Below are 25428 nucleotides of genomic sequence, written 5' to 3'. Positions count from 1 at the left end.
AGCTGCAAGTGGGCAGCCCTCAGTCCATATGGACCTGCTGCCTGCTGGGTGCTGGGCTTCACCAGAAACAAAGACTCCTAGACATCTCCTAATAGAGGACACCCTGTCCTGCCTGTCACCAGGCCACACCCTGTCAAGGGAGCTAAAAAACCTCCAGCTCTGCCTTAGGGTGAATCATCCATAATAGAAGGTAGATCTTTAATTGGGCTGATGTGCTCTACCTCCTAGAGCTCGCTCCTATCATCCGGACCTTCCCAACACTTGCCCTGGGCCTAGTCTCCGGCACCCCTGGCCTTCACGTCCTGTGCACGTGCCATACGAGTTCCAGCAGCCACCTGTGGGTTGGTGAAGCTCTCCAGGCCTGTGTAGCTAGCACCCATCGGCAACCACCTTTGTAGGTGCAAAGGTGGAGGTAGCCCAACACCGAAAATTGTTCTGAGGTGGCCACTGGAACGGCGATAGTCTTTCCCTGGACTTACTTTCTGCTGGTGTTCAGGCTCCTGCAGCCATCAAGGCTCCCAAGTATCTGTTATTGGAGGATAATCCAGCCACATCCCTGTACCCATCCTAAACAAGATGGTCCAATTCCTCCTGCTCTGCTTCCAGGGGGAATAAGCACATTTGTTTAGGTTAGGGCTTGGAATTTGGCAGATGCCTTATAAACACAAGAGTCCACTCTCATGGACTCTTAGGACACTTGCCCTGTTCCAGATTCCCTTTACGCCTGCACAGGCCTAGTCTACACCCTGTCCTCGGGCACTGCCGCAGGCAGTGAGTCCAAACGGGCTACCTGGGATCCATGATGGCTGCAGATGCCCAGAACTCCGGCAGAGAGTGAGTCTACAAGGGGACAGACTGTTGCTAGTTTAAAGCTAGCAACAATTTTCAAGTGGTGGCCTCCCTCCATCCTAGAAGCTATTCAGGTGCCTTTGTGCACATTTAGGTCCTTTGCATCTGGCCTGAGCTCCATAGGCTACTGAAGTCCTGCTGATGGGTGTGGACCACAGAAGCCCTGGTGGCACAGGTCAGGGAGTGTGGGACAGGGAAAAGCACAATGTTGGGCAAGGCTGGGTCATAAGAGTGGGCTGCTGGGAATATCTAGCATTACCTAATTCCAAGCCTTAATCTACACAATGTGCATATTCCTGCTCAAAGCAGAGCTGGGGGAATATGGACTGCCTCGCTAAGGCAAGGCTTGGCAGCTTGGCCAGGGTATCTTCCAATAACACACACTTGGAAGGCTTGATTGTAGCAGGAACTGGGGACCCCAATAGGGAGCAGGTCCCCGGGGGGCTTGGGGGTATACTCTCTCTTACTTTTGAGGCAATGCCAATGATTGGGGATGGGTCATTTCTGTATAGGCCTGTAGGGTCCCTGCTGCCTAAGAGCAGCTTAAGTGGTGTACTGTGCATGTATGGGCCTTGAAGTTCAGGGTAGCCAGAGACCTGTTCAAGGGCAGGTGTCAGGGGGGGCTGTGTAATGGGAGTGGGTAGTTAAGGGTACAAGGCATCTGCCTAATTCCAAGCCCTAACCTCCACAAATGTCCCCTGAATGCAGAGCTGGAAAAAACTGGACTGCCTTTCCAGGGTCTGGTCAGGCAGACTGGTAGGGTTTCAGAAAAATAAGACATGGTTTTAGTGTTTCAATGAGCTAGATTTCTGTGTTTCTGAAAAAAAAAATAGCAGGTGCATTTTCTGGAGCTCAGGTAAATTTGAGGTCAATACAGTTGGGGAAAAAGGGAGAGCTTCACAGTTCCTTTCCAAATGATTCTTTAAAAGATTGTATTTATTTATTTGACAGAAAGAGAGTACAAACAGGGGGAGCGGCAGGTGGAGGGAAAGGGAGAAGTGGGCTTCCCTGCTGATCAAGGAGACTGATGCATTACTCCATCCCAGAACTCCGGGATCGTGACCTGAGCAGAAGGCAGACGCTTAACAGTCTGAGCCACCCAGGCATGCCTCCAAATGATTTTTTTTTTTTTTTAACGCTTTCATATGTCATATTATGCATTGGCATAGCGTGCTGTGAAGAATAATTCATAGCAATGAAACGATTTTAAATTTAACCTACCGACAGCTATCTCGTCACAAAATTGAAGGTGAATATGGCCACAGGGATATTTTCTTACTCTATGCATTTGAAACTGCTGTGATCACATTCTGAATGTCCCATTGATTTCTGAAGTCCCTGGAATAGCGCCATTTTTTTCTTTGTTAGTTTCCTGATTTTGCAGATACATTGGAACCAGCTTCAAAGGTCAGGCAGGCATCTTATATATTTGGCTAATCCACGTTGGCTAAATATGGCTTTAGCTATGTGAAGAAAGATAAGGACTATTTTGAACTACTTTTGAGCAGGGCTTTAGAGGGGAAGGAAGGACATGAATCATATGGGAGCTGCTCAAGCTGCTCAAGAGGGCACAAGATATCAGCTCAGAGAGGGTGAGGAAGCTCCTGTTAGATCCTTTATTGGACTTTAACCCAGCCCAATGTTTAACCCAGCCAGACTGTTATGAAACAGGGGCTCTTTGCAGAAATACTGGAAAGTGTTTAAAACACTAAGGTCAGAGATCCATGAAGCTTCAGCACCTCCAAGGAACCCTTCCTTCCTTGACTATGGGAACAATAGGCTAAAGATAAAGGAAGCTTCGGTTTCCCGCCTCAGGAGCAGGAGGGGAAGCAGGAATGCTTCAGGCTGGCTCACAGAGGTATGTCTGAAACCAGAGATGTATTCCTCTCAAAGCAGTGATTCAGAATGAGGCAAGAAAACTTGTGGGGGCAAGTCCCATTTGAATGTTCAGGGCAGTAAAGTGGTCTAGGGTGTCCACATAAGTACTAAGAACAGGGATTATTCAGTAGAATTTTGCAATCACGGAGCTGGAAGGGACCTCCATAGCAATCTAGTCCAAACTTTTGTTGCCATGGAACTCTCTTCAAACAAAAGCTTCCGCAGGAGCCCGAACAGAAACCCGCATGAATGCAGGATTGCTGGGGTGCGGCTTGGAGGGTCAAAAAACCCACAGAAGCTTATTTATGAAATTAGAATAACTTTAAGAGCCGGGAGAAGTTTTATTTATGTCATTGAGCAGCTCAAGCAACATTGGTCACAACGCATAAAGTTCCCCAAACGGACACATCCTTAATTTACAAAGTGAAAAGCCTCTGAATCTTTAAGGTCATTTTACTTGGAGGCATGAGAACCGGGGATATGACTTTTAGTCACACGGAAATGAGCCTCGGATGGAAATTTTCAGACTTATGGACTATGCTACGCTGGTTTGGGACAATGAGTCTCCAGGCCCCACTAGGTGGCGCCCCTGTTCGGCATTTTGAGAACTTTTGTTTCTCTCTTTGGGCCTCGGGTTTCACAGGTTCATGGAAATCCGATTAGATACCATGCACACAAGAGAACCACACTTGCGTTCTTCTATTTTAACCTCCTTCCCTCTCACTTCGTTCCAATGATCGAAATCCATGTAACATTAGGGTTACTGAGGTTTCTTCACTTTTCAGAAAAGGGAGAAACAAATTCCCTAAATATTCCCAGGGAAAAAACCCAGAGCCTTCCGTGGGGCCTCCTGCAAGCCAAAGGAAGGCTGGGAGTTTGGACTTCCTAGAAGATCCTGGAGAAGCAGGGATCCCGTGGCCTCAGTTTCCTCATCGGTAAAATGGCTCTTTGCGCCCTACTATCCGCGGCATCCCGTGGAGAGGGAGTCAGATGTCAGCTTAAATTCTGGATCCTACTTAAATCTGTACAAGGAGGATGTCCTACGGTGTGGTCGCTGAGATTAATAAAACGATGTTCGTAAGCGCTGGTACAGTGTCACTGAAGTGTCACTAAACGTAGCTTCCTACGTTTTTATTATTGCTTTCATTGCCCTCCGGCGGGGGCGGGGGGAAGAAACCCCTCCGTGGGAAAACCTATGGAAATTACACGTTTTTTCATTCATTGTTTAATACATATTCAAGGGAGGTTTCAGAAGTTCAGGCTACAACGTGCTGAAGGACAATAGTGAGGGGCGGGCCGCATTTCTGAGGCAGAAATTGCGGATTTAACTGCTACTTCCACAAATCCTCCGTCCGGGCCTTTCTCCCCACAGCGGCAGCGGCTCCCTGCCGCTCACTCGCTGCCAGAGAACACCCGCCGCACCCGCGACTGACGTCCCGCCCGGAACCTCCCGGAGCCCTCGCGAGTGGCCCAGGCCAGCGCCGCGCGGTGGGGAGAGGCCTCGGGCCCCGCCCCCTGCGTCACCGCGTAGCGGCGCAGAGGCGTTTCCCGGGGCGTGCCGCGGTTGCTAGGCGACCACACCGCTCCCCCTCCCAACCCTGCCGCTCCTCTCCGCACTCCCGGTCGGGCGAGTCGCGAGCAAAGGCGCGCGGATCTGCAGTGTCTGGACGAGATTCCCCCGGGAAGCGTCGCGGTCCCGGCGGCAGCCGCCCCAGCGCAGGTGGACCCTGCACTTCGAACCCTCCAACCGCCGCCCCTCCCCCCGGGGGTCCCGAGCTAGCGGATGGGAGGCACGGCTCGCGGGCCGGGGCAGAAGGATGCGGGGCCGCCCGGAGCCGGACTCCCGCCCCAGCAGCGGAGGTAACGGCGCCGCAGGGTAACGGGCTGGGGGCGCCCGAGTGGGCGGCTGGCGCTGGCTGGCGGGGTCGGGGGCGGGGCGGAGGAGGCCTGGACTGAGGTTGGAGTGAGCCGCTAGCAGGAGGACGAGGGAAGGGTTCTGACCGCCTCCGGGGGACGGATCCACCCTCTTCCCCTCCGTCAGCTCCCCTCCCCCGCAAGCCCACCGTGATCGGGGTGGGGGCTGGAGCGGAGTTAGGAGAAGCAGCCCTAGATCGGGGATATGGTAAGGAACTCTTTAAGAACCTGGGACTTTTTGCGGGGCTTTTTTAGCAAACTGTGGAGGTAGGGAGCACTACCTTTCACGGAAGCCCTGTTGCTCAGAGCAGATAACCGAGGGCTGAACTCTTGGGGTTTTGCCGTGAGGGGTGCGGTCGGCTTCGGATATGCAGGTGAAGGGTTGTGCTGAATAGGGCTTTCTGGGGATCCTATTTTGAGAGATTCTCCACCTTGCATTGTATTTTACGCCTAAAAGGAGACAAGGGACCCCTCCCCCCGCTTCATTTGCAATCAGACTTCCTTCGGGTGATTTCCTCTGCGTATTTATAGGAATACTTGCAAGTCTTCAGTGTCTTTTTCTCTATAAATGTGGACGCCTCTCCCATTTTATTTATTATATTCATGCTGTTGGCAAAGACTCAGTCACATCCCGAATTTTGGGTTGTCAGAGAAGCAGTTTCCATTAAAGATATAAATAATGCTATCAGAATGTGAGCCAGTTTTTAAAAAGAATATTCCAAAAATATTTGTACTGGACTTTTTAAATTATTCTTTGTATTTCTATAACACGTCAATGAAGAAAGCTCTAGAAATAATTTTACAAAGCAGTTTCTAAAGGCAACTTTAAATATTGAAATTAAAAAACTGAAATAAATATTTCAGCATATTTTAAAAGATTTTTAAAAATTCTTCCTGGTCATTATTATTGTATTTGTGGTGTATTATGTAAAAATGATACACTGAAAGACTGATGTGTATAACTGGGAAATTCATATTCTTTGTGGTAGATGAAATACATTATCTAGGACCATCCTGTGGATTAAATAAAATAAACCCCCTTCCTCTTCAGTTGTGGAGACACAGTGCTAAAGAACAGAGGTGCTCCTCAATCGTTTAGCATTTAGGTTCCACCATCCACCAGAAATTGAAGTGGATACAGAAGTGAAATTCAGTACATTTTGTAATTTAGAGAATCCCTTTAGTATTTGTTGTGCTTTTCCCTGTATGTTTCTACAAATTAGGTAGATGTTAAGTAGGTACGTAAATAAACAATAAAAAGAAGACAGCCCTAAGACCTTTCATTTCTTGTAGACTGGAACTATTCTTCCCATTATAACGAATGGAAAACAAAGTCAGGGAAGAAGTTAACACAGCCAGTGGTAGAGCTGAGATTAGCATCCAAGTCTCTGATTTTTAAAATATAGTTACCTCTGCCTTATTTTTTTTTCCCTCTTTCTTTTCCTGTTCTGGTTGGCTTTTAGGCTTCAGATTCAAACTAGCCTTTATTTGCAAGCAGTAAGTTAAATGAGATCCTTTTGATAGTCCCTATTTTAATTTTTTAAAATATTCCAATTTTAACTAATCTCTACACCCAATATGTAACTTGAACTCACAACCCCGAGATCAAGAGTCACATGCTCTACCATCTGAGCCAGCCAGGCACCCTGATAGTCCCTATTTTTTTTTTTTAAGAACATTCACAAAGACAGACTTGTTTTAACTATTTCAAAATAAAAACCTAGAAATGCTTCCCTTTTAAAAAAAGAAAAGAAAAATTGGGCTTCCTCTGTTCTTTTGCCAAATACCCCAGTATTTGTATTCAATACAATTGTTGTTTGTATTCAATACCAACATGCAGTGTAGACATTTATTTGTAGTAGTTATTTGTGGCAGATGTGAGGCAATAAAGACAAAGAAATAAAACTTTCAAAACTTGTTTTGAAAATACAAGTTTATATACTTAAGTTACTGACGGATTTTATCTGTAATCCTTTCAACTAGATTGGGGGATGGTGTCTATGATACCTTCATGATGATAGATGAAACCAAATGCCCACCCTGTTCAAATGTACTCTGCAATCCTTCTGAACCGCCTCTGCCCAGAAGACTAAATGTAAGTAAATGAAGTTGTTCTTTGCTCTCTAGTTGTCTTGAAAAGAAGGAAGTGCTACTTAATGCCCAAGGTACAGTTACATCTCGCTGGCAACCCAGACTCTTTTGTTTCCTTTTGGTTTCTCTTGACTTTGAAATAACAATTGCTGTGTTCCCACTTTAGCTTTATAGAATGATTTTGATTTGGAGCTGCACTTACTCCTTTCAATCACGGGGATAAATATATGGCATTAGCAAAAAAATAATAAGCTACTTGTATCTAGGGAATGTTTGTTTTGTTATAGAAGAACATAGACAGTGTGTTGTAAAAACTCATTTTAACAAAAACCAGAAACAGAAAATACCCCTGAATTATAGACCTGTACCTTTTTTCCCCTGCAAGAGAGAAATGCAGTCCTAGCTTCTTAGTATGCTACAGAGAATCACTTTATAGATCATAAATAAAACTTGAACAGTACAGTTTGGTTTTTGATGAATTTAATCATTCTGGAGCTTGCAGACATTTAGCTTTTGACACTGTTTTACTTAAGGTAATAAAAAAATTAATTCATATTCCCTCAGCGTACACAGAGTAGTAGGGAGAACAGGGTTTGGACAAGTTCCAGGATAGGGAGAAGCTATCCTGTGACTTTAACATTTGCTGTATATATCACCTAATGAACGAATTGAATAACTGAATATACTAATTTGTAATTTCTCCTTCACATTTCTTCATCTAAGACCTCAAATTGTTTCTATATTCCAAAAAATATTGCATGCATTTTTCATAGCCCTCCCCAACTTTTTGTCAGCTTTTGCTATTAAAGTCAATCTTTTCACTAGTTCTGAAGCTAATAATATTACAGAGTATTGGCTAAATATATTTGGAAGGCTGGTCACCCTATTTTTAACCTGTTCTCTGGAGTACAGTAAGTTTCCTTTCCATTCTCAGCAAGCTTATTTCTTTAATATGTGAAAAACTTCTCAGAGCTCCAGAATCTCATACTCCTCTGGTTGACCTCAGTTTGGCTTTTTTTGTTTTGTTTTTTAATTAACATATAATGTATTATTTGTTTCAGAGGTAAGGGTCCATGAATCATCAGTCTTAAACAGGTCACAGCACTCACCATAGCACATCTCCTCCCCAATGTCCATCTGACCATCAGTTTTCTAGGTTACTGGCTGCCCAGTAGCATATCTCTGTGGGAAACTTTGCAGTGGGGCTGGTCCATTAACATGTGACTTAAAAGTTCATTTTAACTTCAATTTAGGGTTAGCCAATGCTAATCATCTCCCAGCAGGTCAATTGAATGGTATGTTTCAAAATGAATTTCTTAATGTATAATATACAGAGTAACCATTTTGCGGACATAGAATTTTCATTCTAAGGTAATGGTGTCTTTGCAAACTTTGCTGAAAAAAATGCTCTTTGACCTCTGTTGACATGGATAGACCCTTATGACATGACTCCATCCCCAGACCCTATTGCTGTTTTCACAAAGCCTTTATGCTTCATTGTTTATCCAAGATGTTCTTATGTTCTCATTGTATACCATAAACCATCTGCATATAGGCTTTTATTGGGTTAAGTTTTGTGTTGCAGATTTAGGGTCAAGAGCTAGGGAAAGAGAATGGAGTGTTTCCTGTCTGGATGAGAAGTATATGCCTTCTCAGAATTTCTCAACAAGATCTTCAAGACTCTATTAACACAGCTGAGGATTCTATTTGAAATGTCAAGAGCCCTCCAAGTTAACAGTGTATGTGAAGCATTCTTAAACAAAACATGATTAATCTGGCATTATCTGTCCCTGTGGTATAATTACATAATTACGAAAATAATTGGTATATAATCTGTATTGCTCAGTTATTGTGATTATAACTACAGTCTAGAAATATGTAGTATTTTATAACTATTATACTTTAACATTCAGGCAAATTGTAGATTCTCCTAGAACAATGAAAGGAAGATTTTATTTATAGCACAACAGTCTTTTTTTTTTTTTTTAAAGATTTTTTATTTATTTATTTGACAGAGAGAGATCACAAGTAGGCAGAGAGAGAGGAAGGGAAGCAAAGCAGGCTCCCTGCTGAGCAGAGAGCCCGACTCAGGACTCCATCCCAGGACCCCGAGGTCATGACCTGAGCCTAAGGCAGCGGCTTAACCCACTGAGCCACCCAGGCGCCCCGCACAACAGTCTTGATACATGATTGATTCAGGCCAGTATTTAACTTATGTACAGGAAAGGAAAGAAACCCAAGAAGAGAACCCCTCCCTGTGTGGAAAAACTCCTTCCTGGAATTCTTCAGATTCACTGGAGACTCAGACCTTGAAAATCCAGAGTGGATTGTACCCGGAGCTTGGTTTTCTTCCTGGGAGCCACACTTCAAGAGAGACCTGCAGTGCAGCCCGCGCTGAGAATGTGAATAGGATAGGAAGCAACCAAGCAACCAAGTGAGGGAGAGGGTGTGGTGGGTTGATGAGCCCAGGGAAAAATGGTGGCGGCGGGACAGCCCCTTTTAAGTATGTGAAGGACTTTTACATGAAATTTGGACACTTCTGTGTAGTTCCAGAGGGCAAACTAAGACTCAATTTACACGGAGTGAGATTTAGGCTCACTTTAAGGAAAAACCTGAATCGGGAAATCCAAACAACATCCCTAATTTTATTGTAATAGTTTGGTGCAAATTAAATTTCTGTTCTTATATTAATGTTCCGTGCCTGAGACCCTCTCTTTATCACAAACAGAAATGAAGACCTCCAGAGCCGGCATAGCCTTACCTGTAGGCAGAGTTGGTAAAAATACCCAGGGACGGACCCTCAAATCCCTTTCCTACCAGCTTGTCACTGGTGACCTCGGTTCTGGAGGGTCATTCCTTTGGGTTAAGGCATTGATCTGTTAAAGTTCCAGTAACTTGGAGAGGTGACACCTAAATTGTAGAGCAAGTTGAAAGCAGGTTTCTTGTCAGGAGAGAAAGTGGGTGAGGGATTTCCGTGCATCCTAAAGGAAGGCCTGTTGTGGGGGCCATCATGCTGCAGGAGACCTGAGACCTATTTAGTGCCAGATGTCTGCTGGAGGGGGACTGGAGATATGGAAGGAGGTCCCACAGAGAGAAGAGAGAAACGGAAAGGGCAAAGAGAAGGCACATAGTTTAAGCCTAAATGTATTGAGAATTTTACCAAATTATTACCAGTGTTTGTAAAATCTTTTATAGCTTGTAAGGGTATATTCACATATATTATTAATTATAATTTGACTCACACAGCATCCTGCAAATAAGTATTATTATGCACATTTTATATATAAAGAAACTAAGGCTAAGAAACTGGGCGAAAGGTCAAGCAACCTGCCCGGGGACTTACAGCTTTTAAGCAGGATAGCCAGGACTCCCATAGACCTCTCTTTTCTTCAGCACATGTCCCCAACACACTCGCAGTAAATATGTAGAAGCACTGAAGTTAGGTATAAAAATTTTAAGGAAAACAGGCTGGGAGGCAAACGGAGTTTCGCTTTTATTATGTAAATCTCCCTAAAACCAAAGAATTTTCCCTCATTCTGCTAAACCCATCGCCTCCTGGATTATAGTTCATTGAGAACACTTGTTTCTTGTTTATTTGTGGGTTTGGTTTTTTTTTTAAGCACTTGTAATAGTGAACAGTGAGGGTTCCTGTGACCAGCACATGGAGGGCCAGATAGATGGATGGGACCCTCTTCTGTTTTTTCAGCCCTGAGTACAGAGTGAGTCATTTGACTTCTTACTGATAAGAAACATGTTGCATAATATTTACATCTTAGCAAGGTATTTGGGTTCTGTCTGCAGGCCTGTTTTATTTTCTTGACCAGTGATAGTTCTCCATTATGGTATCAGAGATTTTTCTCGGTGCATATATCATTTCTTTGCTCAAACACTGCTTGCCAAAGTGTGGCTACAGTTGTATCGCCTGCCTCACTTTTGTGTGCTATCAGGTACTACCCCGTTTTTGTAACTACAGGACTCCCTAAATGTTTAAATTGATATAAATGACCTGAAAGAAACAGGCAGGAGTGAATGTCCTGCTCTAAAAACTACAGCTGTATATAAAATTGGCCAACACTTAAATTGTTTCATCTTTTTTTTTGCTGCTATTTATGTTTTCTCTTTTATATTGTTATTTAGATAATAGGCTTTGTGCTGTTTTCCTAGGTTATATTAAAATTCTGTTTTTTAAGGATATGGCCGCTTTGGATCATGACCTTTTCATTTGTTTTCTTCTTTCCTTCTAGCACCCTCTTGAATTTTCCTTAGTGTGTGTGTGTAATTTTTTTTTATTTCTCTTTTTTGCTTTTCTTTTCCTCCATCTAATTTCATAGAATTATATTTCATCTCAGAGGAATAAGTAGAGCTTTCTTCAGTGAGTTACTGCTCCTTGAAGGAGAATGTTAAGCAAATTCAAGTGTAAAGAGTAAAGTGCCTTTATCACATAGGCTTTTCCTACGGAAGAGTGGGTGTAGGTATAGGTTAGAGACGCAGAGGAGAGACACTATCTCTTTAGGAAAGTTTTACCAGAACCTTCCCCACTCCTCCGGGGGCCTTGGATTCTCACTGTTACTCATCAGATGCATAAAGAATTAGCCCAGAGGATCTCAGGAATTCTCTTAGGCTTAGAACTCTTGTGATTCAGTGAGCTGAACTGCAAGTATTCAGTCATTTTTGAGGGGGGCCTGGGAATAGATCATGAGGTCATTTTTGAGGTGGACCTGGGAGTAGATAATGAGGTTTTGCTTGATTCCAGGCCACAGCCATGATTCAGCCCTAGTGGAGAGTAGTAGAAGTGCTAGAACCCAGTGCCAAGTTGTGTCTGTGGGAAGGGTGCTGGACTGACCGAAGACCTGGGTTCAAATCCTGCCTGGTCCTTCATGGATTCTTTCTCCTCTTTTTTTTTTTTTTTTTTAAAGATTTTATTTATTTGTCAGAGAGAGAGGAGAGCGAGCGAGCACAGGCAGACAGAATGGCAGGCAGAGGCAGAGGGAGAAGCAGGCTCCCCGCCAAGCAAGGAGCCCGATGTGGGACTCGATCCCAGGACGCTGGGATCATGACCTGAGCCGAAGGCAGCTGCTTAACCAACTGAGCCACCCAGGCGTCCCATCTTTTTTTTTTTTTTTTTTTTAAACAGAACACTTTAATATGCATATTTTGATTCTGATGTATGCCCTTAAGAATTGGTAAGATACTCGAAACAGTAAACAATAAGAGACCGTATGTATCTAATCAAATGCCAGATCATGTGGTACAGATTTGAAAAGCTACAGTTAAGATACGAGGTTAATTAGCATGGGCTTGGAGTAGTTCCAGATGGTAGGGAGGGGACTTGAGTTGGAACTTGAAGGAGTGCAGGATGGGGGGGGGTAAGAAGACTCTGACTGGAAAGACCTATTAGAAGGAACTTAGCACATTTAGGGTTTGGTAAGAAGACCGTTTGCTCTTAAACAAAGCAAGGCCTATACTGGGGGTTGAGGTGGCCAATTGTACTCAGGGGTTCTGAAGATCGGTATGACACAGTCTCTGTTGACTCCTGCCTCTCTCATCTCACTTTTTGGGTGATTGTAACCTACATGACTGGACAGTTTTGGTGTCGTTCCGGCCGGGGACAGGTTGTTTCATCCTTCCACTATTTTTAGTGGCTTTACCATCACATTCATGTTTCTTTTCCATAGATCACTGCTGAGCAGTTAACCAGAGATCACACTCAGCACTTTCTGAGTGGAGGTGAGGTGAAGGTAGAACAGCTGTTTCAAGAATTTGGCAACAGAAGATCTGATACTCTTCAGACAGATGGTATCAACGACTCTGAAAAGTGCTCTCCTACCGCCTCTCAGGGTAAAAGTTCAGATACCTCGAATGCGGTGAAAGCCAGCAGTTCAGCCAAAACGTCCAAAGCGGTGCCCCTGACTCCCGAGCAAGCCCTGAAGCAGTACAAACACCACCTGACTGCCTACGAGAAGCTGGAGATCGTCAACTACCCCGAGATTTACTTCGTGGGCCCAAATGCCAAAAAAAGACACGGAGTGATCGGCGGGCCCAATAACGGTGGCTATGACGATGCAGACGGGGCCTATATTCACGTGCCTCGCGACCATCTAGCTTATCGATACGAGGTGCTGAAGATTATCGGCAAGGGAAGTTTTGGGCAGGTGGCCCGGGTCTACGATCACAAACTTCGACAGTACGTAGCCCTGAAGATGGTGCGCAATGAAAAACGCTTCCATCGGCAAGCCGCTGAGGAGATCCGGATTCTGGAGCATCTTAAAAAGCAGGACAAAACTGGGAGCATGAATGTCATCCACATGCTGGAAAGTTTCACCTTCCGGAACCACGTTTGCATGGCCTTTGAATTGCTGAGCATAGACCTTTATGAGCTCATTAAAAAAAACAAGTTTCAGGGTTTTAGCGTCCAGTTAGTTCGCAAGTTTGCCCAATCCATCTTGCAGTCCTTGGATGCTCTCCACAAAAATAAGATCATTCACTGTGACCTGAAGCCAGAAAACATTCTCCTAAAGCACCACGGGCGCAGTGCGACCAAGGTCATTGACTTCGGGTCCAGCTGTTTCGAATACCAGAAGCTTTACACGTACATCCAGTCTCGGTTCTACAGAGCTCCCGAGATCATCTTAGGAAGCCGCTACAGCACGCCTATAGACATATGGAGTTTTGGCTGCATCCTTGCAGAACTTCTAACAGGACAGCCTCTCTTCCCGGGAGAGGATGAGGGAGACCAGTTGGCCTGTATGATGGAGCTGCTCGGGATGCCACCACCAAAACTTCTGGAGCAATCCAAACGTGCCAAGTACTTCATTAACTCCAAGGGCCTACCTCGCTACTGTTCTGTGACTACTCAGGCAGATGGGAGGGTTGTGCTTGTGGGGGGTCGCTCACGTAGGGGGAAAAAGCGGGGCCCCCCAGGCAGCAAAGACTGGGTGACAGCACTGAAGGGATGTGATGACTACTTGTTTATAGAGTTTTTGAAAAGGTGCCTTCAATGGGACCCCTCTGCCCGTTTGACCCCAGCTCAAGCACTGAGACATCCTTGGATTAGTAAGTCTGTGCCCAGACCCATCACCATTGAAAAGGTATCAGGCAAACGGGTGGTAAATCCTGCAAACGCTTTCCAGGGACTGGGTTCCAAGCTGCCTCCAGTTGTCGGAATAGCCAATAAGCTTAAAGCTAACTTAATGTCTGAAACCAGTGGTGGTATACCTCTGTGCAGTGTACTGCCAAAACTCATTAGCTAATGGACAGTGCTGTGCTCAGAGATGTATATGTTTGTATTTTTAATTATCTTGCAGACCTGAACATGGGGGAAAAAATACAGGCCCATTGGTGGATATGTTTTTGTTAGACTAGATTTTTTTTTTAACAAGGCAAAACATTTTTATATGACTGTAACAGAACTCTTCAAGGGCTAATTACCTAACCAGCCTGTGTTGGCCGTCCTGGAATGTACATTAAATGACTTTTTATAGGTCAGTGCATCTTCATTATTGTCGTCAGGTGTACATCACCTTACGTATGCTGCTACTGGTTTAAGTCCCTTTCTCTCAAGATACAAGGTGCCCCGGGAAGTGTATCCTGGCCACTCATCACTTCTCGTCTCCCTCAGCCTCTGTTCCGGAGGGGTAGCTTGGGACACAGCCGTGGTTCTGGATGAGAGCTGAAGCTAGCCCTCTTGCCCCAGCAGGCCGTTCTGTGGCTCATCCCAGGTGAAAGAGCTTGACAGAATATGGGGCAGGGGAAGGTTCTGGAAGTTTTTAGTCACTTGAAAAAGTGGTGTCACTGCTTCTCAATGACTCATTTCTCTTTCAATCCTGTGATGTGTGCTGTTTTAATTTTATGTTGTTACTATTTTTATGATTTTTCTGCTTCTGATATGTTTCCTGGGAAAGGCATTTTATAGCTATCCTACCCCTTTACCAAGCATTGGTTTTAAAACTTAAGTCCTCTGTATCACTTTACAACCCCACCGCACCCCTGTCTCCAGGGAGCATAAAGCAGCTTCTTCGCCTCAGATGACTGTTAAGGGAGAAGCAGCAGGTAAACTTCAGTTCCCGAGTTTCTCAGAACCTTGGAGACAGGCCTACTTGCTGCATTTCCATGGTCTTCTTCCCTATAAAAGTGATCACTCTCTGAGAAACCTAACCATGGCCCACTGCCCTCCCTCCTCTCTCCCCAGCCCTCTGCCGCCTCAGCATGCCACAGTCTCCCCACTGGCCATTTAAGCCGAAGTCCCCTAGGTGCTGAGTGAACTTCAGCTATAAGACAATCCAGATGCCGGCGGTCAACCATTTCCTTTTCCTTCACTTGAACATCCTTTCTTTTTCTCTGCTAAGATTCAGCGAGGGCTGACAGTAAAGCTGACTGCTAGCCAGATGTCTTCCTTGGAAGGGCGGAAAAGGTACAATAACTCAAAACTCAGTGCTACTGTTTTCTTCCCCTCTGCTTCCCCCCTCCTCCAAGAGTGTGCCCGAGCTTGGTCCTCAGAGCGGCCTCTCTGAGGTAGACCGTTGCTTTCTTCAGCAGCATTCCCAGGATGACCCAGTTCCATTTTCACTCTAGAACTTAGTCTGTGAACTCCATAAGGTCAGAGATCATAAGATCGCCGGCCAACACCGTAACCAGAAGAAAAGAAATGCCAGGGGTACATCACTGAAGGAACTCCTGCCTTAGAAGTACTCTGATCGCCACAGCATGGGCTGTGAAAACGGAGAGTGAGCCAATGTCCACAGCGTGGCCGTGGCCGCGGGCGTAAGGGTACAGACTGAGGCCTTGGCCTCTTGAAAAGGGCACATCCTGGTGCTTCTGGTGCCTGAGCAATGGCACACTTTAAAACTTGAATCACTTCCTTCACTCCGGGTTTACAGAAGGCAGTGGAAACACACCCCTCCTCCACGTCCCTCCAGCTCCTGCTGAGCTCGTGGCCCAACAGAGAAGCAGCGCAAGCAGCCACACGTTATCTCAGCAGAGCACGTGTTGGGGTTGTTTTGCCGGTTGTTATCAGTGCGGAGACCTGCTCTTAAGCAAACAGCGTTAAGAAAGACTGCTGCCCCAAACACATCTGCCGTGCCCAGAATCGGGATGTGTTTGTCGGGATGTGTTTGTCGGGAGCAATCTCCTGGGTCAGCCCACGCCGTCTGCCACGGGAGAGGAGGCAACCCGTGGCTGAGGTGGTCACGTGGTCCATTTCTGTGCATTGAGTAGATAGATTTAGGTTCCTGGAACCAGGCCGAGGACAGGCTGTAGACAACTCTGACACCATACGAATTCTAGAAAGCTCTGGGAAGGCAGATAGATGTGTTTCTGCCTAAGTTTGGCAACCTAGAGAGTGACGCAGAGCAGAGTCATCCGGGCTGGCTGGGACACCTGTCTTCCGCAACCGAGTCAGGTTTGGGGAGAGTGGGCTGCTTTAAAACGTGCCAGTTGTACCAGATGGATCTGGGGAGGTTGATGAGTTGGTTTCAAGTTTAGGGGCAAGTTGTCATTTTTAGAAGCTGTTACCCGGTGCCCCCTTTTATCAGCCACTGTTAAATTGTCACTTGGATCCCTGCCCATAGCAGAGAGTGACTGAACTGGATCAGAGTTAGTGCAGAGGTTCAGGCTGTCTCCCCGACAGTCACTGAATGGCTCTGCAGCCATTTTTGTTCTTCTGGTCATTTTTTTTTTCTAAGATTTTATTTATTTGACAGAGATCACAGTAGGCAGAGGGGTGAGGGAAGCAGGCTCCCTGCTGAGCAGAGACCCCCCACCCCCACCCCCACCCCGATGTAGGGCTCGATCCCAGGACCCTGACCTGAGCTGAAGGCAGAGGCTTTAACCCACTGAGCCACCCAGGCGCCCCTCTTCTGGTCATTTCAATTAAACAGGTCAAGTTGGTGGCTTCTACTGATTTTTAAGTTGACAGAATCAACTGAGTTTCCGAATTGCTGTTGCCACCATGAAAAGAGTTGGGTAGGAAGTTTTGTTTTACCTTATTTCTAAAGTCATTCTTTTGCCCTCAACATGGGAAATTGGCTAATCCAGCTAATACTTGCTCCTCGTATCAGACTCTGTCCTACCTTCTGTCCTCACAGTGACTGATCTGTTCATTCATCACATGCTATCGTGGTTTCCTTTACTGGAATGTCAGCTTCAAATGGGCAGGCCCATGTCCTTATGATGCTCTGAATGAACCAGCTGTGATGCTATCAATGATGTGCAGGTAATAGAGGTTCATTTCCCTCCATGTACCAGCAAGGTGCTCATGTCTTGTCTTCTTTTAAATTGACCCACATGATCTCTAATCTCTCCTTTTTGAGAAAGGGTAATCAGAGAAGGATTATGTGAGGACAACTGGTCTAGCACTTGACACCTTGATAATAGTGAAAAATGCAGCCATTACCTTAACTGTGACTTAAAGATTCTGTTTCTGTCCCTCGGAGACTCTGAAGGAAGAGAGGGTGTAGTATGGCTTTTCTCCAGAAGACTTTAGTGTATGACTATAGGAGCATGCTTTAGTCCTCAGTGGGGGGTTTTCTTGGCTTTGGTTTTTGACTTTTGGTTTTTTTTTAGAGGGAGAGAGCAGTGGGGAGAGGGGTAGAGGGACAGAGGGAAACTTAAGCACTTTTATGCCCAGCTTAAAGCCTGATGCGGGGCTCTATCTCACAATCCTGAGATCATGACCTGAGCTGAAATCAAGACTCTTGATGTTTGACCAACTGAGCTACCCAGGTGTCCTGAGTCTTAGGTGTTTTAAGAGGGTTTGGGACAGACGGTTTAGCTGGCGAATGTCATTATACTCCTAACTTTTTTTGACCTTTAAATCTGTTAAGAATGGGGTTTATTGCATGATCAAAAAGCAACAGAATGAAAGATTAAATAAAAAGTTCAACCACGAAACAGTTTGGATCTGTAGCAGCTGGTCGTGTTGAAACACTGTTTTGCCTAATTCCTAAGTAGGCATAATTAAAGTTAAATGCTAAATTTTAGATAGCAGCTGATAAATGCTGAGCTTTCCTAACAGAATGCTCCTATTGGTTTAGTGAACCATGGAAAGCTTTTAATTATTTCTCATGCATCTGTTGTTGGATGTCCTCAGCATGGAAGCTGGAAAAGTGGCAACGATCATTCTGGACTGCCTCTGGATGCTTTTTTCTCCTTTGAGAATGAAGGAGAAGTACTTAACCTTTGAGCCAGGCGGACAGAGCATGTTTTCCTCCAGGTCTCCTGTCGTGTTGGAGATGACTGGTCCGTAGAGTGCTGTAACTTACTACACGCAGAGCAACTGCAGTCATCCATGATATGAACAACCTCGAGTCTCCAAATAAAGAAAGGGACAAGATAAGACGAGAAACTAGCACATCAAGGAAGAGTTGTCCTCTGCCAGGATCAGCCTCCCCGTTTTCAATAATATTCTTAATACCCTCAGTTCAACATGTCCCACTTTCATCTTCAACCTGTATTTCCTAAATCCCAGTAATTTAAAGGAATTTACCTCCAAACCTGGCCTTCAACTATAATGCGATTAGGGGTAATCCTTTCCAAGTGTCTGTTCAAGTATGCCCACTAATTTCAGTGAGGTAAGTTTGTAAGCGTCACAGTGAACCCATCCATGTAAGGACTAAAAGCTCCGGCCCTGAGATCCATAACCCCTGAGATAAGCCAGAGCCACAAATACATCGTCTAGACTTTGAAGGAGAGAATATGATTCTTAATATAGCTCACCAACCGCTAAGTCGTGCCTAGACTGTCATCGTTTTTCTATAACAGGAGAAGCCTGCCTGCCTGCCTGCCTGTTGACTAGAGAGAGTCTCACCTCCTCTGCCACCACACAAATAAGCTAAAAAAGAAAGAAGGGCCCCAAATCAGGCCAGATGGTGACCCGTGACTGTTTCAGCTCAGGATGTCAGCCTCTAAAGCATCACGTTTGAATCATTTTGGTATCATGGGATTCTATCATTGTTGCTTTGAATCTGCTGACATGCTTCCTCTGGGAAGTGTAGCTTGGCATGGATGAGTCAATGGATTTTGTTTTGTTCTGTTTTGGGGTGGGGGGTGTTTGTTTCTTAAAAAATAAAGATGAAATGCTTTGAGAATTTTCAGCATCCCCTGATTGTTTCAAAACCAAGTCTGAGGACGTCCCCAGCTGGTCCAGGGTGCTGTACCCTGAGAGGTTCCCAGCATGTGAGTGGGCACCAGTCATGGGTTGTCAGCGCTGACAATGATAAAGAAAATGCTCAAAAAAGGAAATAAAAGGGTAGGATGAGAGACAGCTACAGTTCTTGTAGCTCCCCAGAGCCTGGGGACATACACCCTGGCTTTGTGGAAAAGGGAGATGGGAAGCCATGTAGGGATAGCCATGTTCCCAGGGGCCCTAAGCATCAGTTCTCCCATCAGGATTACCCCCTTAAGGGGCCCAGCCTTAAGGATGAATCCTAACAAGCAGATTCAAGGAGTACAGTTTTATTTCAGAAGTTTCAGTGTTTGTCTTGGGCCAAAGCCTTGTACCACTCAAGAAGTTAAATAAATCCTGACAGAACTGAGTGCATAGAAGGAAAGGGAAACGAAGTTCTTAGTGGCCCTTGGGCAGTCTCGCTCCTGTCTGCTGCTGATCTCGCTCTGGGCCATGACTGCCCCGGCAACAGGAGCCCAGTGGCCACCGAGCTGGAGGACGGCCTTCCGCCATCCTTGAATCGTCCCCTGGATTCTTGAACAGGCTTTCTGGGAGCCTGGCCTGAAGCTGGAGAAGGGCCTCCCGTGCTCCCACGAAAGCAGCTGCAGGGTCAAAGAAACTACAGCCGGGCACAGTTCTATCAGCCCTCCACACTCTGTCCACATTCCCCCACCATCTGGTATACCCCAAGCCAGGAGAGTCGTGGGGCTCTTCAGAACTGAGAGCTTAGAGAAGGCAATGGAATGGCACTGGGAATGCTTGGTGTGTTGCGCATTGCTCTTCATTACCCAGGAAGGCATTTCAGTCCAGAGGCAGAAACCTGAGTGACTACGGCTTGTCTGTGACAATGCTGAGGTCTGATCTTGATCTTTCCATAGCCGGAGCCTGGCCACAATTTGACCTTGTTTTGCAAAGGCTGCCCAGCCCTGCCCCTGCATCTGGCGGCTGACAGGCTCCTGATGCACGAGCAGAGCCAGAATACCCAATCGGAACCACTGCAGAGAATCCTTAACCATGCCCAGGGTGGAGCTCTAGTCCAAACGTCTTTGCTTTCTGAAACACGTCCATACGTCTTTGCTTTCTGAAACACGTCCATACAGGCCTTTGTTAGAGCATTTATTCTTTCAACACTGACTGATTTATTGAGCAACTGTGGGAGGCTGAGGGGGGGGCGGCGGGGAAACTCCCCATTGGCCTTTGTCAGGGATGGGAGTGTCCACAGCATCTTGGCCCCGTTGTTCATAGGTTTTGTTATTTTTTAAAAGCCAGGCAGTGGGCTCGGAGAGAACTCCCAAGTTACCATCACTCTGTTCTGGTTTTATTTTATTTTTTAAAAAAGATTTTATTTATTTATTTGACAGAGATCACAAGCAGGCAGAGAGAGAGGGGGAAGCAGGCTCCCCGCTGAGCAGAGAGCCCGATGTGGGGCTTGATGTGGGGCTCGATGTGGGGCTCGATCCCAGGACCCTGGGATCATGACCTGAGCTGAAGGCAGAGTCTTTAACCCACTGAGCACCCAGGCGCCCCTCTGTTCTGGTTTTAAATTTATGAAAATCTGTAAGTGAATGGGGCAGGAAGGGGAGATGGATTTGGAAGAGAATGTTCTGAGTCTCTGTGGGTGGTGTGAGGCTTGTGTCCTGAGCTGATTGAGGAGAAAGATGGGGGAGATGGAGGTGTGAAAGAGCCACTATCCCAGAGCTCTCCCTCCCCTCCATTCCTGTCCTGGAAGATGAGATTGGGGTCACCCTTGGGGTTTCTCTAGCATGATTTCTGGTCAGGGGTTTTCCTCCTGGTGCTGATTCTTCAGACCTCCATTCTATCCCGAATTAACTCTCCAGGGCACCCACAGGGGAGGAGGAAGGAGCAGGTCCCAGAGTCCCCTACCACTTCTTCCCTTTCTCCTTCCCAACTTGCTGTCTAGCTTTGCTGTTTTCTCCGGTTGCTGTACGGACATTGTTTATTTCGCTAACATTACCAAACCCTGTCAGAGCCTGAGACCCCGGTGAACTTTTGGGATGGATTCAAACTTCCTCCCTGAGATCATGTTCTCCAGTTTCTGATCAGCTCCAGTCCCATTTCAGTAAACCGTCTTCATTCAAGAGCCCCTCTCTTCGCCTTGGATCCCCCAATCGCTCTCTGCCTCCAAATGCTAGAAGAATCGCCCAGGCAAAGCCGCATGAGTGAGACGGGGGTGGCTTCCGACTTCTCCGCGGCGCCAAGCAGAGTGGCGGACCACAGGTGCTTCCCCCTCACCCTGCCCAAATAACAGAGGTCAGGAGCTTCTGCGGCCAGTCTTCCTGCAGGGACAACTGTTTCCCATCCGCATCGTCACCCTCCCCCACAACTCCTACCCTTTCCAAGCCCAACCTGAACCGAGGCAGCTGCATTTCAAAGAGAGAGTAATCCCTCGGTTCGTTCTTTATTCCCAGCCCTGAATTCTGCTACCTCTCGGTAGACAGGCGCAGCCTTAGCCCGGAGAGCCTGGGTGGAGCTGAGGCTGGAGGACGGGGCAAGGTTGGGGTTTCTCTGACAGAGGAGTCGAGGTAGGGAAAGTCAGAAACCGGGGAGGGAGCAACAGCAGGCCCCCGGAGCCCTGGGAGTGTCCTTCCCTCCCCCCAACAGCTAAGCGCTCTGCAGTGGCTCCCCGGGGGTGGGGGTGCCGGGCCCCTTGCCCTCCTTTCTCTTCCTGCCTTCTCCATTCTTCTCTCCTGAGTTCTGGGTCCCAGGCGCTGTGCTGGGCAATTCAAAAGTGAATAAGACATGAGTTCTTGTTCTAAAAATTTGGTGGAAGTTAAACAAAGCCCAGGCAGAGTTGAGATTCAAGTAGATATATATGTTGTAGACACGCACTATTGCCCTAGGAGGAAAAGAGAAAAGAAGAAAAAAGAAAAGAAAAGGAAAGGAAGAGAAGAGAAGAGGTGGGGATGGCTTTTCGTGCTGGCTGCCCCTCGCTGTCACTAGCCATGACCTTGTCCTGCACTGACCACCCATCGTCCTCAATGCCTCCCGCCTGAGAGATCATGAATGAATGGTGCCCAGGCTCTTCCTAACACACAAAGTGAGAGAGACTGAGCCCCATACTGGAGACACCAAACACCCTAGTCCCCTTGGTTAGTAACTGAGCCATGGTTTAGAGACAGACTCTCCCCTGCTGCTATCAAAAGAAGGTGCCCGATTCAACCCCCACCCCACCCCATGCAGTGTTTATGGTGCATTCTCAGCGACTCTCTTCCTCTGCCCCCAACCAGCTCCCCAGAGGTGCCCACTTGGGGGGGCTGGTATTTTTACCTACAGGGTTGAGCCTGGGGCAATTCAGTGGCGCCAGCTGAGGCTTAATTGCAATGAGAAATCCCCACCCCGCCAGCTTTCGCCTGCAGAGAACCCAGTAGGAAATAAATAGTGCTGTGTGCCCAGCCTGGAGGGCTGGCCTGCATCTGTCTGCCTGGACCAAAGCCAGTCACATGAGCCCAAGCTGGTTAAAAAGAGAGCTCCGGTAATCTCCCAGCTCAAGTGTCTCAATCTGGCATGAGGAGCTATGTGGGCAAGGATGCCAGCTCTTCTTTATGGGGCCTGGGTGGACGGGGAGGAGCAGTGGGGAAGCAGTGCGAAGGGGCAATTCAGGCCGGGGAGGGAGCCAGCCAGCCGGACTTCACCCCAGGCAAGGCTATTGGTCCCCAGGTCCTGGCAATGGGAAAGGGTGATAACCCCCAGGCGGGCAGTGTAGGCAAAGGAGTTAAAGGGAGAAGAAGATTGGCAAAAGTGCCACGAGTCTTAATTTGGCCAAAGCTGTTGTTTCCAGTGGGTGTTCATGGGCGTGTAAACACACACACACACACACACACACACATACACACAGCTCATGTGTTCTTGGATGAGTTTGTCATCCTGCGTGCGTTCCTGCCCCCACTCCAACCCTCCCAGCGATGAATGTCTACAGTTGATGACCTTCAGCAGTACACCTGTCTGCTCTCCCTTCCCCCCACTCACCGTCTCCTGAGACTCAGGGACTCAGGGCAAAGGTTACTTCCCTTCTCTAGACCTCAGTTTCCCTTTAGGTGGCCAGTTTGGGATCTGGCTCTCAGGGCCCCCTGGGCTATCTAGGGCAGCAGACAGAGAGAGGCTCCCGGGAGAAGAGGTTTACCAAAGTCCTGGAACTAGGTGAAATGGTTCAGCAAGCTAAAGCCCTCCTTGTTCAGATCTGAGCTTCTGAGAAGTTGGGGAACCTTGAGCCAGGAGACCTGTTTGCTCAGATCCTGCTGATGGGAAAAATGCCCCACGTATCATGGTGGAAAATGTGCAGCCCAGGTGAACCTGTTCATTGCAGGGGGTGTCTGGATGGCTGTTTGGGGACTGCAAGGGGTCAGAAAACTTGCTCCCTGCAGGATAACATGGTCCTGTGGAATGGCGAGGTCCAGATGGCAGGAGCTGTTGGCCCCAAGAAATCTGAACTCAAGGAGCCTGAACTAGGGGAATGGAGGGAGGGCACACACAATAGTGCCATAGATTATTGACTCGATGGTTGATTGTTCCAAGGGAGAAATTGGGAACCCCCACCAAGAAACAAACAAACAGACAGAAAAACCACTGCACATTTGCATATCTAACTGGTTCAGAAAAACAGTGGGCATATAGGGAAGGATTAGGGTTATTTGTGATTTCAGGGACTATTGTGGAGTTTTAAGTTCCATGAAGATTACTCCTGAGGTCGGGGACAAACGTTCATTTTATCTGGCTTGAAAATTTAAGAAATCAGTGGAGAGTGGGACATATGCAGAAACATGTAAATTCCTGGAATGTAATCAATAAATTTGATTCTGAGCCTATTTAGGGCCCAAGCACTGGTGTGGAGCCGCCATCTAGAGAACGCTGACAGGCGCAGAGCTAGGCAAGGGGGTCTAAAGGCCACTGTGTCTAATCTCCACTCAGAGAGGAGTAACGGGGAGAGTCTGATAAGAGGCTATTTATAAAACTGGGGCAGGGTTATAGGAAACTCTCAAAGGTCAGTGAAGCACCCGAGGGCTAGCCACATCGGCCAAGGGAACGGCTGGGGCAATTTCAGAGTATGGTTGCCTTTGGTAGAGGAAGACAGGCAGGGCCAACTTCCAGTCAGCAGGGAGGAAGCAAGAAGGCTGAACAGGCTGCTTATCTCCTCTTACTCCCACAACCTCTTATGGGCCAAACCTAATTGAAAACCAGGGGAGAAGAGACTGGTTGGTGTGACCCTAAAGAGCCAAGTCCCAAAGCGCAGAGTGTGGTGGGAGCACAGGGAGTGGATCCAGAGGGATAAGGTGCATACAACACAGTCTCTATGATCCTAAGAGGCAATTCCATCAGTATCAATAAACAATTTAGGGGCACGAAACAAGCACCAGCATTGTGCTGTCCACTGAGGATAGAAACTCAAGAACCTGGTATTCTAGGGGCGCCTGGGCGGCTCAGTCTTAAGCCTCTGCCTTCAGCTCAGGTCATGATCCCTGAGCCCCAGGATTGAGCCCCACGGGCACCCTCCTCAGTGGGGAGTCTGCTTCTCCCTCTCCCTCTGTCCCTCCCACTGTGCCCTCTTTCTCTTTCTCTCTCAAATGCATAAATAAAATCTTAAAAAGAAAAAAAAAAAGAACTTGATATTCTAGCTGGAGAACCAGGGGCCAGGAGTGTTCAGGGAAGCCTTCTTGGAGGAAGTGGGAATGTAAGATGGGGCTTGAAAGACAGGTGAGCAAAGAGCTGGGAGTACTTTCATTCACTGCAGCAGAATGCCACTTCGCAACTGGATCCACCCGGGGTCAAGTTTCAGGTCTTCCCACACCTGAGATTTTCTATAACAGCCATGGACAAAGACAGCCATCGGACTCTAATTGTCTAGCCGACTCCACACAGTACTTCTCACTGAACCTGGGAAGGATCATTTTCTGAACTACCTGCCTGTACTTTATGAACTCTCTTCCCTCTGGTTTCTTGAGAGGACAGGTTTCCTCTGCTTCCAAGGGTGATGTCCTAACTGATCAAGCAATTCATCAATAAAAACTCACTTGGCTCCATGCTTGGAACCCAGGCTCTCTGGATGGGTAAAACACACTCCCTGCTCTCAGGGAACAAATATTTTACACAGGACAGAGACAAGTACAAAAATCACTGTAATGTGTTTGGTCGCAGGTATGACGGAAGGATTATCAAAGTTCTAGAGAGTCACAGCAGAGACAGTGACTAATTCCTAGAAGTGTTAAAAAAAAAAAAGCTTAGGAGAGGTAACACGTGCATTTCAAGTCCATCAGTGAATAGAGTTTGGGAGGCAGAAAAGGGAACTCCTGGGAAATGTGTGGGAACAGCAAGAAATGAGAAAGGAGAGTGAACACTCGGGTCGGCTAGAGCACAGGCTGGCAAGAGCTGAATCTGGTGAGAAAGGCGCAGGCTGATTCAAAGGAATATTATGGGTCCAGTTCCAGAGTTGATCAGTCAAGCCGATGAATAAGGAACCAAGGGTGTTTCCATGTAGGGAGTACCCTGACCGGTTTTCTTTCTGGGTGGAAAGTAATTTTCTG

The 25428-nt window shown here is 46.8% G+C and overlaps 1 protein-coding gene across 1 annotated transcript; it reads left to right on the top strand.

The window, feature by feature from the left end:
- The first annotated feature begins 4321 nt into the window (after positions 1-4321).
- DYRK3 (dual specificity tyrosine phosphorylation regulated kinase 3) lies at positions 4322-14217 on the top strand. Its single transcript, XM_047705256.1, has 3 exons — positions 4322-4587; positions 6625-6736; positions 12408-14217. Exons 1-3 carry the CDS (start codon positions 4511-4513, stop codon positions 13980-13982), a joined length of 1764 nt encoding a protein of 587 aa, XP_047561212.1. The 5' UTR covers positions 4322-4510; the 3' UTR covers positions 13983-14217.
- The last annotated feature ends 11211 nt before the right edge of the window (positions 14218-25428 follow it).

Source organism: Lutra lutra, chromosome 15 (genome assembly GCF_902655055.1).
Source record: "Lutra lutra chromosome 15, mLutLut1.2, whole genome shotgun sequence".
NCBI classification, from domain to species: Eukaryota; Metazoa; Chordata; class Mammalia; order Carnivora; family Mustelidae; genus Lutra; species Lutra lutra.
The sequence above is the reverse complement of the archived record's forward strand: the minus strand, read 5'-3'. Positions and strand labels throughout refer to the sequence as shown.